Consider the following 20,882-nt stretch of genomic DNA (forward strand, 5'->3'; position numbering starts at 1 on the left):
CCCCACTAATTTATTTTTTAATATTTTTATGGTACACGTGCTTAATATTTTTATGGTGCATTAGGTATTTGAATCAATAACTATATGAGTTATTATTTAACAAATTTTTTTAACATAATTAAAAATATTATAAAGGGAACTAAATATCATTTACCAAAACCTCAACAAAATACTATTTAAAAATTTCCAATAATGAATGTTGAATATAGTTTAATATAAAAAAAATTAGTATAATAGTTGATTATAGACAATAAAAGTGTTTTTTTTATTTTTATTTTTTAAAGTACAACGTTTTCAAATAACAGAAGTTTTCAATTTCCATTGGATTCTTACCTCACATCTTGTAGAACAGAAAATAGTTTTTCTGTTATTGCTATTTAAATATAGCAATAGCCAACCAAGATGCATACATTATTGCGTCCAAAAGAAATATCCAACAAATCAATTCTATATTATGAATGCCTATATATAATATCATGTTGACTACTAAATGAATAAAAAAGATATTTATTTTACTTTATCTTTTCTTGCCTCTTCAATTTCTGAACCTTGTTGCTCATTTTTAATGGAAAATCAGAATGGTGTATCAAATATGACTGAACAAGACAAACCTATAACAGACGTTGAATCCGGTATTGTTCTATCTTTCTTTCTCTCTTTTTTTTATTTATTTATTGGGTTTGATTTTCAGCTTGGAAATGAAAAATGCAAGTTTTTTATATTTATATTTTGAGTTAATATATTGGATGATCTCTATGATGGGTTGGATAAAATATTTGAAACTTTCGTGATTTTTTGTTTTGTTCAATTATGTTTGAATTCACTTATGCTGCTTATGCTTTTTTTTTTCTCTTTTTTCTAAGGATGCTTGTTTTTATGTGATTTTTATAGCTACGTTTGTTTTATAAGTAAAAATATAGTAAACGAGTAATATTACAAAGCATCAACAATTAGATGCATTTAAAAAAAAGCAGTTGAATTTGTCTACTAATTTAAAAAGACTAATTCTTATTAATGCCAACCTTAGACATGAACCCAAAAATAAAGACAGCTTAATTCTATCAATCCTATATGGAATCAACCACTTAATCATTGAATAAATCAATATTGTTTCTCTCCAACCAAATATACCCAGTTTGTTGTCAACCTAACAAGATGAAACGCCTTTTATTGTTTTCTTGCCATTGCACACACCGTTGAAAAGTAGGAAATTTGTCACCGCATCTGCAGTCCACCCTACTAGTTAAAGATCCATCCAATTAAGGATATTTTTCCACAACCTAGTTGGGTTAGCCTCATGATTTGAGACCTTGGAGTGCGTTATTCTCAATTTTGATTATCCCCAGTGCCAATTTTGGTGGGTTAGTTTGGCTTCATTAAAAAAAAGACAATTTACCCACACTTCCAACATCTTGGGGCACATCACATACAAGCGACTAGCGGTTTCAAAGTCGTTAAAGCACCACACACAATATTGTTAATGAACATATGAAATTATGTTTCTTCTCCACAACTCTACTCTTGTTGGCATTTTATCTTGTAACAAACGTCATCCGAATGCATTGATTTTAGACGGTACTGTTGTGCTCAATGTTAAAATGTAGCAACTATTAGATTTAGGTCACGTTTCAATAAATAATTTAATTATGAGCTTATAAAATAAAATGTTATCATATAACAACTAATGTGAATATTGTTGTTTCTATAATAAAAGATAAAACAAACTATTTTTTTTTCTCATATAAGCTACAAACCATTTTCATGAATGCTTCCAAAGAGTTTATGAAAACAAGCTGAAAATAATATATGCACATATGATAAGATATTTAATTCCACAAGCTCTCTCAAAGACCGGTAAAAAAGTTTGTATCCTTTATTATTAAAGCCAGACTTGATGAGCTGGCAGTGTTGCCCTAATCACTCCTTATTTTCCCTCCCTAACCTGTCATTAATGTTAATCTCATCTGCCAACTACACCTTTAATCTCAGCCTTTGATCTGATGACCTTTCAATTACATCTTTGAACTACAAACAATTTTCAAACTAACCAATCAACATCCATTGCCAACACTATCTATCTCTTTCCATCTTAAAAAACAGTGTTGCACACGGCTCCATATACCTTACTTCCTCTCTAACATCATTCCAATCCATTCCTTCTTCTCTCACACTCTTGAATTCATACCCATGAACAAACAATCAGTTAAACCCATCCATGAATTCACTCCAGATCGGTGAGTGGCTTCGTTCTTCCCTCCTAACCCCCAACTTCCACCAAACAAACAATCATGACCGAACACGGCAAACTCAAATCCTACTTCGGCCACCCTCCTCCGCCGTCGCCGCAATCCTTTCAACCTCCTCAGTACGAGTCTTTCCAATTTCCCACCTCTTCACCCTAACCCTTACCCCCGCCATCGGTTTCCCTCACCCCGACCGTCCTCCTGGATCCGACCCCTCCGCCCCTCCTCCCTATTACAGTTATGGCTACTAAGCTTTTTCTGGTATTGTTCCTTCTTCTTGCTTTTCTTTCTTCTTTTATTTATAGCTTATTTCTTCCACTGGGTTTTGTTTTGTAGCTTGAAAATGAAAATGTTTTGTAGCTTGAAAATGAAAAAATTGAATTTTTTTATTTTATAAGTTAATATATTTTGATGAGCTCTGTGACGGGTCATACTAATTTAGAAATTTAATGATTTTGGGTTATAATTTCAATTTATGCATCTTCCCTTTTTGTTTGGAGATTTTGTTATTTTTTGTTGGTTTATACTTATCTAATCTTGGTTGTAGATTTATCTCTATTCTTGACTGACTCCTCTTTGTTGTTGATATCTTGGTTGTATATTTATCTTATTGTAATGGCTGAATAACTGCTGAGAATATAACAGTTTTGTTCAATGAATTGTTTACTAAGCTGAGATTATTGATCACAATATACGTTTATTCATACTCTGTTAAAAATGAGTTCTTTTTTGAATTCTTAGGTAGCTCTCTCTGATGAGTTCCAATTCCTCCACTTATATAAACTTAAAAAGTGCTAATGAGTTCTTTTTTAAATTAAGACTTATTTACTTGACCTTCTGACTTAGAAAGTTCTATTTTACTTTCAATTATGCAGGATTTAGGGAGTACTCAATTATTGAAGATCAATATTAGTACGTTTTCTTATTTTTGTATTTTTTTACATTCTAATTCTGTCAGTTTCGTATCTGCTACTGTTCTATATAATAAGGTACCTTTGATGTAGTTGTGTGGTACCTTTTGTACTCTGTTTGTGTCCAAGTACAATCTATCATTCCTTTTAGGTTGGCTATAATGTTTTGTAGGAAAATATTTGGTTTTTATTTAGTGATTGACACTTGAGTATTTTGGAGAAAGATTTGAAAAAGAGAGGTTAGTTTACTGACTGATAAGTATTAGAACTTGGAACGAGATTTGGAAAAGATGTCAGTTCATCACCTTTAGTATTGGAATAATATGTCAATGAATTATATTTCCATGCCTTTTATGTTGTCACTTTCCAATTTTGTTTTACCATTTTGTGCAGAAGGTGTCAAATGTAGAAAATTTGGATTTGGATTGGTTTTACATAGTGTTTTCTGAGTTAATTATTCTATTTTAGCTACATAACTTTCTTCTAACTTTTTCTTTGTTATAAAAGTTATAATATTGTTTTCTGTCAAGCTTCCTTTATTTATCATAGATTATATAACAATGATTTAAACTAACTTCAGTTGGATCATGTAAGGTTCATTCCATATCAAGTTAAATGTTATAGGATCCTCCTTTGTTTCTCTATGCTCAATTGACTCAAATATCTCCTGTTGGTAATTCTTTTAAATTACATTAAAGAAAATATTATTTTCTTTTTGATTTGTTTCTTTGTCAGTTACAAACCAATGGTTATATATGCATCTCACTTTTTAGACATGTCAATTTAAGTAGTTAGGAAATTTATGGAATAAGCCAATTACACAGTTATCGTACGGCAGCTTTGCTATTGCTTTCATACTGTTGAGTGTTATACTTCAACCTTGAATTTAGTTTCCCTTATAATGGCAGCTTTGCCATGCTGTAAATTTATAATTTTTTTGAATTCTCATGTACTGAAGTGCTTACATATTTGTAATAGAAAATTATTGCTTTCTTTTATTCCCATCACATAGAGGATATAGTATAGTAACACCATACGACCAAAAGGTTTTAAACTCATAAAAGATGATCTTTAGTTTTAAAGCTAAAGAGATAGAAAAAAATGTATTCAACCCAATTAGGGGGAGAAGAAGTGTTAAAGGGTCTAAAATGTCAAGACTGTGGGAACCAATCAAAGAAGGATTGTGCATACTCAAGATGCAGAAGTTGCTGCAAAAACAAAGATTTTAGCTGCCATACACATATCAGAAGCACTTGGATTCCTGCTGATAGAAAATTAGTGGAAAAAAGATCTGAAATGCATCCACGGCAGAGTCCTAAAATGCCATGTATCGAGATTGAAGATTCAAAGTAATCAAGGAGCATGATTTGGTAATATTAGTTATGCTGACATGTCTTTAGTGAAACCATTTTGGCTATCTAATTGTTTGTTGTCCCTTAGTTAAAACCATGTGAATTAGTTATGCTTGAATCTTGGATTTGATATTACTTTAGAGTAAACCATGTGAATCTGTGATGCCATTTTTATCCTTTTATGAATAGCAGTGACATCCACTTTGAGTTTTCTATATCAATTCATGTTTGCTATTTCTCACTTTTTTGTTTGAAAGATGCTATTTCTCACTATCAACTCATTTTTTATCTTATAAATTGTGGTCCATCATGAATACATAATTGAATAATGTCAGCGAACCATAAAAATAAAATAAAAAAAAGTATCCTTAAAAAAAATGTAGAGTCTTTAAAAAAATGAAACAAATTTTCACATAAGTACACATTAAAAGTAAATAATATGAAAATCAATTTCATCTTAATTTTATATATATGACGGTAATTTGCTATCGTTATTCTCATAAACTTTCAGCATGATGAACGATCAATTAAGTTAACCATAATCTTGAATCAAGACATGATTGGCATTTGACATGGAAAAACATGTCAAGACAAATTTTATTACGATATTGTATTTCTAATAATTTTATTGGTGTTTATTGATAGACTCATGCATCTCACGGGTCAATGATTAATTATCGGTATCAATTACGGTCGATAGGACCCGTGCGACAGCACGGGTCAAGAGTCTAGTTAGTAAATATACTCAAATAAGTCCTTTTGTGGTAGTTCAAGTTTCTAAACTTATCTTTAATGTACTTCATTTCATAGAGGGAAATATTTTGATATTGTTTATGCTATGTAATATTGATTTATAGGTTCTGCGGTTGCAGAAGGTGAGGAAAAACGCCTTGGGTGTGGTGGTATTGGTGTTGGCTGGGTGTTGTAAGTAAATTAAATTCCCTTGTATTTATATATTAATTTGGAGGATTGTTATTTAAAAAACTATAAATAATGTATTTAACATGAAAAAGGTCAATAATATATTTGACACCGTACAACAATATATCATTATAACTAATATGTTGAACAACTATTTAGTTGTCCAAATAAATTTGCGACAATGACGGACCGAAAGAATTTTTTTAATCCGTGAATATATATATATATATATATATATATATATATATATATATATATATATCACTTTCTGCTTTTGATCTCTATGATTTTTGTTTTAGTTTTCATAAAATTTATTTATATTAAAATTAATCGTTGTCAGTTTATTTTAATCATTTAAAATAAGGACTAAAATATAAAATAAAAAACTAAAAGTAAAGAGCGGAATATCTACGAAGAAAAAGTGGAAAACTAATAAAATATTACCAAATAAATATACATTAGTGATTTGTTAATCTATCATTAGCAATTTAAAAAAAAATACAACCGAAACTAAATTGTAACCCATATTAATTAATCATAGAACTATCCTTGTTAATTTATATCCTTAACTTAATTTCTTTTGTACCAGGTTTATATGTGGTTTCTTTTTTCCTATCCCGTGGTATGTTGGGGTGTTGATTATGCTCTTTTCCAAAGTAGACAAGCGAGAGAAACCTGGTTATGCTGCTTGTTTTATTGGTGTAAGTCATTCTTTCTACCTTTTAGGGTTTTCTAAAGTATTAGTAATTGAAAGAAAAAAAAAATCAAAAACTACTTTATGGAAATTTCACAAGTTATTTATAAATGTATATCCATCCATATTCGAAACACTAATTAATCTCTTTGGTAGTACTTTTTTTTTGGTACAACCTTTGGTAATATTTTTATACCCTCTTCACACAACCTTTTGTTTAGAGTTGGTTTTTTTATGATCAACTTTGTCATGTACTATAATAATTAGATTATATTGAGAATTAAATATCTTAAAGTTGTTTTAATTACTTCTATCAAATTCTTCCATAACATGAATGAGGAATGGTACCTTGTTTTGTGACTTTTGTCATACAATAATAACTTAGTGAGTCTTCTATTTTTTGCAGGCTGTTCTGTATACAATTGTGATTATTTTCAATTGGACTTACCATCAACAAAACCATCCATTATAAGCGTTAATTGATCTCGAACATATATTGGAGATCAATCCATTCATGTTACATCTTCATTAAATCAATTTTTTTTTAATAATCTTCACATTTTATGTGAAAATCCAAATCAATTCTCGGAGATGGTAACAACTTGCAGAGTGATCTTCACTTCAAGAGTTGTAAAGGTTGCTTGACTCAGTGTATCTAATCTAAGTTGTACTAAAAGTTGTGTGTTGGTGGAAGATTTATTTATACCAACCATTTATTTATCCAAAGATGCAATCTTATATATGTGTAAACAGTGTAATGTATTAGTAACAAAAAAAAAACAGTGTAATGTATTTATTTATTTTAATAAATATGTGAAATGTATTTTGTAATTGCATTGTTTATTTATTTTTCAACAAATTTGATTATTATTGAATATATATATATATATATATATATATATATATATAGAGAGAGAGAGAGAGAGAGAGAGAGAGAGAGAGAGAGATTCATATATTACAAGGGTTTTAAAATTTATTTATTGAAATGGAAAATATACAAATTTTTTTTTTACGAGAAATATATTGATCACATAAACAGAAATTTGGAATGAAAATAGAGATGCTAAAAAAAGGCACAAATTTATGATCGATTAAGCTGGATTTTTTTATTTTTTTTTAAGTTTCTTTTAAAATTCTTTTTTGGGCTAGTAGGTCTCTTTTGTACCAAAAATAAAAACAAAAAAAATTGAAAGTGGAAATATACTTTTATTAACCACGAATGGCCGGCATTCAAACTATAATTGTGACACCCTAAACCATTTAAAATATAATTTATGACAATTTTATTTAATTAGTTAATATTGCAATGGGTAAAATAGTAGGGATTAAAAAAATAATTAACGACCGTAAAGGATATCACATTTTACATACACAAAATCACATTTTATAAATTCAAAAATAAAAAACTTGTTTGTTAGCCGAATAATCAATAGTTACAAAAGCATTGATATTTGAATTACAAATGATTTAATAAAAATATAGCACAAATTTCCTTAAAAAAAAATATAGCACAAATTATTCCAACTCGATGTCATCGATATATAATAGTGGTGATTTCCATACAAAAAGATCAACACAATAAATTTATACTACTTAATCATCAACCTGTTAACTAGTCTAGTCCCTTTCAACCTCAACAGGTTTTCTTTCAAATCTTAAGTTCATAATAACCAGAATACACTACTATCAACCTGACTATACCTTAGCCTTCTTAAATCTGACATAGTACACGGTCAAGCTTTTAAAGAGAAAGCCCTATTAGGGAATGAAATGTTTATAAAATTGCACCTAAGCCTTACTTGTTTTTGTCAGATCTTGAGTTGGGGGACTTCTTCAATAGCTTTAACAAGAAATTGATAATAATCAACTTGACAATGATTGTACGAATAAATTTCAAAGCGTGTGTAAATCGTTGGGAATTAAGAAGGTTTTTCAAAAGTTTAATCTCTTTAACGGAACAATCTCAAGAGCATGTCTTGATTAAACCACTAATTACAAACAAAAACACCTTGAAGGGATTCATTGTTTAACTCTTGAAGTGTCGGATAGAATCACATAAAGAATGGATCACGAATGCTGCTCAAACGACAACGCCTTTATTTAGTCCACACGAACATAGTTTCTTCAGTCATAATGCTAGCTGCTACAAATGAAGCCTTAGAGAGAGTGAGGGTGCAGTTTTAATTTCAAAGAACTAGGGTTTATGAAAGTGTGAATAAGGTTAAGTGTCAAAAGCTTCATCACAAGAATTATATTTATAGAACCACTTGTGTGGTAAGCAAGCCGAGCACTTAAGTATATTGTACCTTACGCTGCACCATATTTTACTTAATAATTTATTTACTATTCAGTCCCACTTATTATTTCTCTTATCAATCTATCATATGCGTGTTACTCTGTAGGTTGTCGTAATATTTGACAATAGAAAAATGCTCTGTGAAACGCTCAAGAACTCTCTCCTTATCACACTATTTCATTGGGCCATGTCACCCATATTTTAAATCATTTAAATGACCATCAGTTCTTTAGGTTTACTACAATTACATTTTATTTTTAATTTTTTCCTATAATTTTGAGTTTCGCCTTCTCATCTTTTGTTTATCAAGCCACCCAGTGGAAAACTAGTAGCAACCAAAAGGGACTTCTTCTCCATCCAACCACTACTTCCATTCACCATTTTTTTCTTCTAATTATAACCACCATCAACAAGTACTCAAGCTCAATTTTGTAATAAATAATGAAACAAAATAATTCAACCCTTAATCAAGCATAAACATCTCCTTCACCAAATCCATATAAAACCAAAATCAAATTCTCCAAGTACGAGCACATAACACAACCTCGACTGCAATCACATCGTATTGTGCCCGCCCTTCATTCTCGTTGAGGTATGCAATTAACTTGCTCCCATGAACACCATTGACACTTAATAACCCCATAACCATTTTCGTTGCATTGAATATCATGTATGTACGGTGACCCAACATTAGAATCACCGCAATTGCAGAAGACAACCATTAAATTAGTGATGGAAGGGAAATACACCATCAATGGCGACATAGATATTGTGGCATGCACTGGTACAATAATAGAAAATCGAAATTTTGAGATGGATGCAATTGACAGTTTAACATAGTCTCTAAACGTGTGACCAAAAACAATATAATTAAAAAATAAAAAATAAGAATAGAGTAACACGTTGAACCAGAGTTGAATTTTTTTAGCAACGTGGCATCCTACACAGGCGTGTGTTAAAAGGAGAGTGATTGAGCATTTGTGCTTATCATTTCTCTTGACAATAATATTAAATCACATATTTAATATTATAAATAATGAGCAAAATCTAGCAATACATCAATGCTACAAAATTGACGAGAAAGTCATGTGATATAACAACCTTTCCATGATAATGATTATGTGTACAATCACCTTTTTTGCCTTCATGTCTATATTGAACACAAGACATAGTTTCATATTGGGTCTTTATACATTTCTCTAGTTATGTAGGAGGGGTAAATTTTATCTAGGTTACTCATGTCCCTCAATATGATTCTCGAAATTCCCATCAACAGACTTTATAGTCATCTTGTTACAGACAACGTTTGGACTGTTATACCAAATTGGTGAATAGAATAAAGCCCTTAAAGTTTTGATGATAACAAAGCAATGTACAAAGAATATCTGAGAACAATTAGGATTCTCTAATGTGTGTGTAAGTGTGCAGGATTTTATAAGTACAAATGCAGTATTGCCTCTACACCGAGTCAAAGCTCTAGACCTGGACAAGGAAGTCAAAGCTTTGCACTACTGGTCAAAGCTTTGGAGTTATGTTTTTCTCTATGCTAAGTATTTGAAAACTTTAGATCTTGATGAGAAAAGTGTCACAGATAAAGGCAAAAATTTGCACCAAGATTAAGGTCAACTATGGAAGTCAATGCTAACGTACAATCCTCTAGAGTAAGATCATCCGTACAAGTCATATGGCTTTGTCTTTCATCGTTGATGCATGCAACGACTAGTATCTCAAAGAATGAAAGTTTATTCTGACTTATGTATTGGAAAACTCCTTTAAGATCATCATTGATGGAATTGAATGACTGAAGCGTTGACCTCCAAATTTCCAAGATATTTCAGCATTTATTCAGGTATTCAAAGAAAAGGAATTCTCTATTAACAGTCATATGCTTCATCTCTATATAAATGATCAAGTTGGATTGAAGAATGTTACAACACTACACTACTTACAAGCTTATACAAAGTCTAACATGTTAATATATGATATTGTAAATATATACATACTTTTTCATAGTACATATCTTGTCTAGAAAAAGAGAAAAGAAACACATGTAAGGCTACACTTTAAGTGTATTGTGCTTCATATCTGTTTACTACTTCTAGAGTCTATATAAAAACTATCTTTTGTAAAAAATAATTTGTTGTTTTATATCTCTTGATTGAGCCTAGGAAGTCCTCGAGGTTGAGGCAAGAAATCTAGGGCAAGGTTGTCTTAATATTGTTGTTTTAATCAGGTTCTGATTATAGTGAAAAATCCATTGGAAATGCAATAAGACCTGAAGTAATCCTGAGTTGTGGAGTGAACCAGGATAAATTCTTTGTGTTGTCTCTTTCCCTTACCTCTTTACTTTCCATTGTTGTTTGTGTTTTTGAAAGAGTTGCAAAAGCGTCAAACATAATTCAAACCCCCCATATTTTATTTTTCTCAACTTTAGTTGGCATCAGAGCTAAGTCTCAGATGTTTCACTCAATCGTGTCAAATAGAGAAAAAATCCTAAGGAAGATATGTCTTCCTCTGTGTCCTATTCCTCCACTTCCAAGAGTGATTCCAAGATAGATTCCTACCTATCTAGAACACCTACGTTCAACGGTGATGTAGAACAATTTTCCTGGTGGAAAAACAAGCTATAAAATTTGTGCATTACTCAAGATGAAGACATTTGGGACGTCATTGAGGATGGCAAAACTGTTATTGCTGATAAAGATGGTAAAGCAATACAGAGGAAAGGTTTGATTGTTGATGAAAAGAAAGAATACAAAAAGCATCACAAAGTCATAACTAATTTGGAGAATGTTTTAGAATTCAAGGAATTAAACAAGATTGCTAATAATTCTAATCCAAATAGTATCTTTAATGCTCTCTGTGCTACTTATGAAGGAAATCAGCACATCAAAGAGGCAAAAGCCAATCTACCAGTGTAGTAGTATGAAACCTTCAAGATGAAGGAAGATGAAGATATTGAAACCATGTTCTCCAAGTTTCAAGTTCTGGTATCTGGTATGCAGGTACTTGACAAGAGTTATTCTACTAAAAGGATCATGATTACAAGATTCATAGAAGTTTACAAGTCAAGTGGAGACTCAAGGTTACAACCATTCAGGAAGCTAAAGATCTAAAAAAATTGGGATTAAAGTCCCTAATTAGCAACCTGATGAGTCACATGTTGGAGCTGAATCATGATGAGGCTAAAGCTAAAGCCATGTCTATATCACTAAAATCTAATGGCAAAATGGTAAAAGCTTTTCAAGTTGAAGATGAAGTTCCAGAGAAAGCTGATGTAACACCCATACTAAACGTATCTAAAAAGTTTAACATGTGCGTTATCTAAAATTTACAACTTAAAAACATTCGAATGAATATATTATACAACAATACGCGTTCATACATCAACATAAAACTTTACTCGTCTATACATAGTAAAAACATCCTTAAAAGTCCATGACATCCTACAGCGGGTACGAACGAGCACTTGCTGAAATATCCATCCGACTTCGAGCTTGCAATGTCAACCTATTTATCTGAAACAAATAAGGATTGGGATGAGACATAATGTCTCAGTGAGTTCTCCTAATCCTAGGCTATAGGTAACCTCGAGGGAAACCTATGGTCACCACGTGTCTACAATACAACCTGACGGTTGACTATACTTGTGTGGTCATGCTTTCCTAGACGGTCGTGCATACTAGATCCGTCGTAGGTTCATCTTTACTTTTCATAGGTCTTGCTTACACCATTCGTGTCATGGCGGTCAAGGGATCCTAGGTCCTCTAAATCAAGATACGCTAAACGCATCAAGACTTAACATAACATATTCATGACACGGTCCTAAACCGGACAATTAGGGTACCCTAAGATCGTCATCGGTTTAACATTCATAATTTGCTCTATTGCATAACCTGTACATGTCTAGTATCATCTCATAATCATGATCATATCATATCATACATAGTCATATTCATTTGTTCATTCATTCATTCATTAGGTTAGCGTTGAACAAACAATCATTATCTTGATTCATTTTACAGAGAGCCCCGGGTGGAGTAACCCCGAGTACAATCCCGTACAAGACCGATGAAAACCTAGCTAAGGTACATCGGACTCCCTCAGTGACGTGCGGGCCCCCCCTGGCGGAGCTTATCCCGTTCCCACGACACCTACATCTTGCTTACTCAGTGACATGCGCACCCCCCTTGCGGAGCTTATCCCATTCCCATGGTGTGAACACCTTGAGATCCCATCCTTGCATGGATCATAAGAGACATGGCTCCTACATCATTCATTATAGTCTTGGTCTTATTCATTCATGAAAGGTTAAACCTATACATGCTTTCTCATTTACCTCGAATCCTTGATCGATCCGATTAGTGGTAAACTACATACTTGTTCATTCATGTCTTATCATACATAAGCTCATTCATGTTCATACTTATTCATAGTGGAGAGATTAACTTATCAATCCACAGCTTAACATGCTTGTATAATCATTCTTGCTCATATGCGAAGAGAATACTATAAACACTTCGTGTCATAACATAATTAGGATTCTTGCTTAGCATTCTAGTTCATGATAGAAGGCATTCAGGATGCACCACCAGCCCCAAGATGAGCCAACAAGCCAAAAGAAATTTGGCATGTGCAGAGAGTTTAGCTAATAGCGAAATTTTTTAGCTATTAGCGAAATCTGTAACAGCCCGATTTTCGCTAGTTTTATTTTATTATTTATTTATGTGTGTTATATGTGTTTATATGTGATTACTTGCTTTTGTGTGTATTTTGGTTGGGATTCGTAGGATTCGGTATTGGGGGGTATTTGAGTCATTTTGGACTTAGGGACATTTTGGTCATTTTGAGAGCAGGGGTAATTTTGTAATTTTGTTGGAGGATATTCTAGTGCTTAGTAAGAGTATTATTTTACCAAGTTACTAGAGAGGGTGTAGTAATTATTTTAATTACCATTAAGTGACCGTTAGTGTTATAATTTACCATTAAGTGAGTAGTGACATTTTGGGTGTTAGAATAGAAATGGGTTAGGCCCATTAAGGTTTGAGAGATAAGCCCAATTGAGTAGAGCATATATATAAACTCTAGTTGTTGGTGAAATTAGGTTTTACAACATTATTCATTTCATTTCATTTGAGAAGAGAAGAGATAGAGGCTAGAGAGAAGAACAACAACAAGGATTAGAAGGCAAAGAGGGGATTCATCATCTAGGAGTTAAATTGAAGCTTGGGTTAGAGGATCTTGGTGTTAGAGGTAAGAGGGTTAGATTTCAACCATAATTCACATTTTTTTTTATTTTACCCATTTTGTGAAATTGTTGAATTGAGCCTAATTGCTTGTAAATTCATGTACATGTTTTGATGCAATGTTTGGGTATGTGAATTAAATGTTAATTGAGTTGTTGATGATGAAATTACATGCTTAAGTTGTGGTTATATGTGTGCTTTGCATTTTTGTCCAAAAATGATGATATGAAGTGTTGTTGTGATGAATTGTTGATGAATTCATGATGTTTAGTTGCTGTTGTTGTTGAGAGGTGTTGTTGTTGATGATTAAAACATTGGGTAATCATAATTGATGAAGTTTGCTATGAACTTGTGTTGTTTTTGAAGTTTGATGGAAAATGGGTCAAATGATGATTTTTGTTTAGAGAATGTTTTGGGACAAATTTGATATGCATTTGCGTGTCTTTTCATGTTTAGAAATGTTTGGATGAACCTTGGGATCAAATTTGGGCATTGGGGAGTCAAAATTAGGGTTTTGGGGTGAAAATGGCTTTTTTTCCCGAGACTGAACTGTCATAACTCGCAGCTGCGAGCAAGCTTATTCGCAACAGCGAGTGACTGTTAACTCACAGTGGCGAGTAGCCCTACTCGCAGTGGCGAGTTGTCACAGGACAGGGTTCCTATTTTGCACTCTCGCATCTTTTTCACTCGTTTCAGTCGTGAACTGGTTTTTGGTACAAACATGAAAATTGTAGATAATATTTTTATCTTTCTAAGGGCTTTGGTTTGACTTGAATACGATTTTTGGTTTGCAAGTTATGGGGAGAATACTCTTGAAACGTTTTGTCGAAAATCCCGCATAACTAGTTCTAAGTCGACCCAATCCTTGTGGAATGTTTTTAATCTTTGAAACTTGATTTTTAAGAGTGCAACTAAGGTGCATTTGGCCGATGAAATGCTTACGTAACCTCTACTGCACACACATGTGGGTTGTGGGAATACAAGGCATAAGCAATTGAGCTTGTTTACTTGGTTTTGACTTAAATGTTCAATTAATTTAATGTTGTGATTTTGAGAGACGAACTTGACTAAAGAGGACTTTTGAGAACCAATTGATTGTGAATCCTTTACGGAGAATTGTTATATGTTATGTGAAGATGATTGGTGGTGTAATTATGTGACAACTTCATGTTGTGTGATTTTTGATGTTGTTGGTGATTGTATATATGTTAAATTGGTGGTGAATTGTTGATGATTGCATATACACAAGTATTGGTGATGGTGAGGTGATTATTGTTTGTGTGAACATATGCATTTGTAGTTGAGTCATATGTTCATGCATTCATGACTGATGGTGGTGGATTTTATATCCAAGACTGATGGTGGCGGATTTTATATCCAATTGAGGTGAGTACGATGTTTTTGTTGCATCGAAGGTGACGACCTGGAGGTGATTTGGTACCACATGCATCTAGATGAGTCTAGAATCATTGCATAAACTGTTGGTGGATTGAATTGCATTGCAATGTGTTTTATGATTGATTGCTAACTGTAATTTGTGGATTGAATTATTGAGGGTTAATTGTTGATTGACAAGGTGAATTTGAGATATGTGTATGATACACTTGTTGAGATGAACTTGGAATGATGGTAAAGAATAATATGCATGTGTTGTGGATACTTGGGAATATATGTATGGATTGTTATTCTTGAATATATTCTTTCATTTCCAATGTTCATGATAAATGTTTTTCGTGGATTATGATGATGTAATGCTAACCCTCAGTGGTTTACCACCTACCTTTTTGTATGGACGGGTAGATGGAGTGCATGATGCTTAGTTGTATGCTTGACGATGCCGAGGAGTGGAGTTCCTCTTTTTATGCAAGTGTCTAGATTAGGGCTCTGATCTAGGATAGTTCTTGCATGTTAGTTTATTTTTGGACTATGTATTTGGAGTTGAGATGTTATTTGTTATTTGAGAATTGGAGAATACAATTGTATTTTGTTGAGATCCAGAGATGTTTTATGAATTATATGTATGTTCCGCTGCTATGTTGTGTAACATGATCTTTATGCATGTATGTTTTGTGGTTTGATTCGAAGACGTAACATCTATTTCTAGAATATGTACGTATATTCGCGCGTTTTACCGCTTATTAGAAATAGGGTGTTACAAAATCCATCTGGGTAATTTCGCTATTAGCGAAATTATTTCGCTATTAGCGAGTTTCTTGGGGTCTGGTGCAGAATTTACAATTTTGACCCAAAACTCGTCCAATTCGATCCTGTAATGCACCATATACATCCAGCAACATATAGAGACAATAATAAACACATTTCATGGCAATTTTAACACACAATCAACAAGAATTGGCCAAAGGGGCATTAGGGTTCTTAATCCCTACATAACATAAATCCATAAATTCTCACAAGAATTTACACAACCCAAAGGTGAGAAACTATCTATAGAACTCACCTTAACATGTTTCTTGTATTTTCTTCAAGCTTCAAGCTTCCCAAGTTCAAACCCTAGCTCTTGGTTCATCCAATCCCATTCCAATACAATGTCAATCCAACTCTCTTTCAATTGTTTCTTGTTCATGAAGTTACCATGATCTATGCTTGATCACCAATTGCATAAAATTTGATTGCTTGAAGAGGGAAGGATGGGGGCGGTTCTAGAGAGAAGGAGAAGAGAAATTCTTTTCTCAAAACCTAGAGAGAGAAAGTGAAGTGAAAATGAAGGAAAAATGGCCCTTGTGGCCTTAAATAGCCCTTGCGGCTATTTACCATTTTGCCCTTCGCCTTAATCGTGTTTAGCATGACACTGATACTTAACTCGCGTTTAACTCACATGCATAAAAGTATCTTCCATTTTACCATAACTTTTCTGGACATTCATTCTCTGATACACATTCGATTACTAGAATCCAATGTGGACGAGCGGGGTGTTACACTCTACTCGCTTAAAATAAATTTCGTCCTCGAAATTTAGAGATTACTTACCAATCACTGTGACTAAAACCTGCCATCTTTGGTTTCAGTCATATAAAGTTAGATCATACACACTCAAAAGATTTCGGAGTATACTTTCCTCATCAAAACATGTAATTCATCCTGCTTTAATACGCATATAATTGAATATAGTCCTCTTAATTTTGATATCCTCCTCAAAATTTGGCATTCTTTTGAAACATCATGATTGAAACTTATCCTTGCTGCATATGGACTGGTTATCTCGGATCTATATCTCATCCGCTTGGCATTAACCATTCGTATAAGTAACTTATCATTAACTGGAACACTCAGGATTTTCCTTTCAACTGGGGTCCTACTGGAATCCAGGTTTGCCCTGCAGTGCTCACTTGTGTTCAAAGTATCTTGTTGTGAACACACATAATACATACATAATCTTCCTTACTGTACCTTGAGACATATGCCTCTTACTTACGTTGGTTATGCAACGATTCTGCAATTCTCTTTTCTCTTCTCAGAGTCTTAGGAAGTCTTCCGACTTAGACCACTTGCACTTGGGTTATTACCTCGCATCATGTCAAACAGAAAGTGGTTTTGCTATTATTGCTATTAAATTATAGTAATAGCCAGCCAACATGCATACATCATTGCGACCAAAAATATAGGCAACAAATTGTTTTTATGTTAAGAATGCCTATATATAATATCATGATAATTACTAAATGAATAAATAAGATTTTCTTTTACTTTCACCTCAAATAAAAAAAAAAAGGCATTTCTTTTACTTTATCTCCTTTTCATTCTTAAATTTCTGAACCTTCTTACTCATTTTTCATGGCAAACCCTAATGGTGTATCAAACATGACCGAACAAGACAGATCCATTTCAAACATTGAGTCTGGTAATGTTCTATCCTTCTAGCTCATTTTTTTAGTTTATTTATTGGGTTTGATTTTGAGGTTGGAAATGAAAAATGCAAGTCTTTTTATATTTATAGTTTGGATTAATATATTGGTTGATGTCTATGATGCTTGTTTTTATGTGATTTTTATAGCCAAATTTTTTTATAAGCAAAAATACATTAAACGAGTATAAGGAGTACTTGAAACTCATTACAAAGCATCAATATTTAGATACATTGAAAACAAGCAATTGGATTTTTCCACCAATTCGAAAAGACTAAATTTTGGTTACTATCCTCCTTAGAGATGAACCAAGACCAAGAAAGATGCTTAATTCTATCAACCACCTCCATTAGATTAGCCATTTTTTCATTTAATAAAACATTTGTCCTTTCAAATAAAATACAAAAAGTCGCTGTCAACCACACAAGATGAGACACCTTTTTTTCTCTCTTGACTTTGTACACGTTATTGAAAAGTAGGAAATTTTTCACAACATCCGCAATCCATCCAACAAATCGAAGATCCATCCAATTAAGGATCTTTTTCCATATTTCCATGTCCCAGGGTACATCGCGAACAAGCGACTAGCGAATTCAAACTCGTTAAACCAGCACATATAACATTGTTGATGAACATTTGAAATTACGTTTTCCTAAAAAAAATTATTCTCGTTAGCAGCTTATCTTGTAACAAACATCATTTGAATGTACTGATTTGAGACAGTACTGTTTTGCTCTACATGTAAATGTAGCACTTGTGTTTCACTAAATAATTTAAGGTAAATGTTAACTTGTGCCCTTAAGGCACAAGTTAATAAATCAAATATAGAAATAGTACATTGGAATGTGTAAATTACATTTAATCTTTATCTTTAACTTTATAAAATAAATTTCATTATATAATAATAGCTTATGTATATATAGTTTTTTCTATAATAAAATACAAAACGAAGTAATTCTTTTCCATATAAGCACCAAACCATTTTCATGAAAGCTTCTGGAGAATTTATGGAAACAAGTTAAAAATAATTTATAGACATAGATATTTAATTCTGTAAACTCTCTCAAATAGTAGAAACAATAGTAGAAACAATGTTGATACTAGTAAATAAACTCAAATAAGCAAATCGTTGTATATCTTTAGTGGTAGTTACAATTTCTAGACTTGGGTTAACTTTAATTTTGTGGGAAATGCTAACAGGTGCCTCCGGGGCACACTGGTTAAGGATATGAAAAAGGAAATTATATAGTAGTTAATGCATTGATATTGTGTAATTAATTTATAATAAAGTCAAAAAAAGTTTTTTTTTATGGTAATAATTCCCTTTTATGGTATGCTTAACCAGTTGTAACATCCCAGACTGCTTTTTAGGATTGCCGACTAACCCCACAAACCAACACGAGTCTTTTCAGCGTGTTTTGTCCTCACTCGCACGCTTACCGGGAAACTTCCCGGTAGGTCACCCTTCCCAAAATTGCTCCAAGTCAAGCACGCTTAATTGTGGAGTTCTTATGGAATGAGCTACCGAAAAGAAGATGCATCTTGTTGATATGGGTAGTACCTAACTATTCTTATAAGCCTTCCTTCAACCATGTAGTCCCATACCTACACGGCCTCCGGATCCCTCTCATTTCGATGTGATTCGGTTCCTCTTATTAACGTGGGGTCATCCTTACGGACAGTGCCCGTTCCAACTGGCGGGATATCGAAAGCCACGTCGTGGGTATTACACCAGTACCCCGGAGGCACCGGTTAGCAGAACACTAATTTTATTATGGAGTCTTAGGTTTGGTTTTGGCTAACTTTTCACTCAATATATTTGAGTTTGAAGGTTGGATTTGGAAATGGATCCAAGTGTATTGATGGGAATGTACAGTCAACTCAACTAGATTTTTTTTTTTTTTTTTTTTACTATTTTACGTTGTAGAATATATATGTGTTAATAAACTCCAAATTCAAGGGTTTTATCTAATAGTAAAAACAAAAGTCTTGAACCCGAAAGTCACGAGTTCAAGCTTCATTAGCGCCTTTAGAGGAAGATAAATGTAAATACATTTATAAGCATTTTTTGAGTCCAAAGATCTTCCTTACATTAGATCGAGGCAATATCGTCTCATCAAAAAAGAATACAAGCGTGTTAATATAGACGTCTCAGATGGTATAAAGGTGGAGTCTTAGTATTTTTTAGTAAAAGTGAATTTATATAACAATAAAAATGAAAACAAATATAAATATTTTATTAAAATTTACAGAAATAGTAAAATCAACATTTGAACCAAATTCATACTAGACGACCCATAGAATTCAATGGAATATCTATGTAGTGTACTTCATTTCGTAGAGGAAAATATTTTGATATTGTTTATTTGATATTGATTCATATAGGTTACAATGTTGCTGAAGGTGGAGAAAGACGCCTCGGATGTGGTGGCATTGGTGTTGGCTGGGTGTTGTAAGTAAAATAATTTTCCTCTCAAAAAATAAATAAATGTAGGTATTTTTAGTCAAAAAAATCCAACTTGGAGGTAGAATTAGATATTCTGTTACTATTTTTAAGTAACATTTGGACCCCTAAATAAAGTACCATTTGGAAAAAATTATCTCTAAATATAACTTCTTTAATAAATCAACATTCAACTTATTTTATTAGGACAAAAGAACACTTAGAGCATCTTCAATGATGTTCTTACTTAAAACTAACGTAAGTGGCTCCTATACATACACATCATACATTTACTCTATTTTCAATGTTAATGTTTAATAAACATTTCTTTACTTTGAACCCAACAAGTCTTAATAAAAACTAAATGGGTCCAAAATTTTAAATTGAATTCATGCATTAATTTTTTTTCTTTAAAACATGATGAAAGAAGATGAATAAAATATGCAAGACTAACATTTATATGTGACTGTGTGTGAGAGAGATTCAAGAAGCATTGGATCTAAATAAGAATCTCTCTTATTTCTTCTCCAATGAAAATAACTAATAAACTCTACATTGTTAGACAGCATTTCTCATTAGAAATGCTCTTAGTAATTAGTGATTTTTTAGTCTATCATTAATAATCTTTAACAATTATTTTTATTTTAAAAACACACGTTTCTATCGTTTATCTTATAAAAAATTGAACCGAAACTAAACTATAACACATATAATTGTAGAATTTTCCTTGTTTTTTTATATCCTTAATTTCTTTGTCCTTGTGTGTTGGCATAAACCACTTAACTTGATTATTATTTTTTTTCCCCAGGTTTATATATTGTAGAATTTTCCTTCCCTCAAAAAAAAAAAAAATATATTGTAGAATTTTCCTTGTTATTTTATATCCATAATTTCTTTGTCCTTGTGTGTTGGC

General features: G+C 32.4%; 1 protein-coding gene and 1 long non-coding RNA gene across 2 annotated transcripts; both read left to right on the forward strand.

The window, feature by feature from the left end:
- The first annotated feature begins 537 nt into the window (after positions 1-537).
- On the forward strand, positions 538-6,593 carry LOC146949279 (large ribosomal subunit protein eL20z-like). The gene is made up of 4 exons (XM_085748505.1): positions 538-632; positions 5,364-5,430; positions 6,017-6,128; positions 6,528-6,593. The coding sequence occupies exons 1-4, from the start codon at positions 566-568 to the stop codon at positions 6,591-6,593; spliced, it is 312 nt and encodes a 103-aa protein (XP_085604631.1). The 5' UTR covers positions 538-565.
- On the forward strand, positions 2,369-3,402 carry LOC146949280 (uncharacterized). Its single transcript, XR_015027182.1, has 2 exons — positions 2,369-2,504; positions 3,119-3,402. It is a non-coding gene; the product is annotated as an uncharacterized LOC146949280 (long non-coding RNA).
- Positions 6,594-20,882: the final 14,289 nt, after the last annotated feature.

The sequence above is a fragment of the Medicago sativa genome, chromosome 2, assembly GCF_051527215.1.
Source record: "Medicago sativa cultivar Bolivia chromosome 2, Bolivia_mono, whole genome shotgun sequence".
Classification (NCBI taxonomy): Eukaryota; Viridiplantae; Streptophyta; class Magnoliopsida; order Fabales; family Fabaceae; genus Medicago; species Medicago sativa.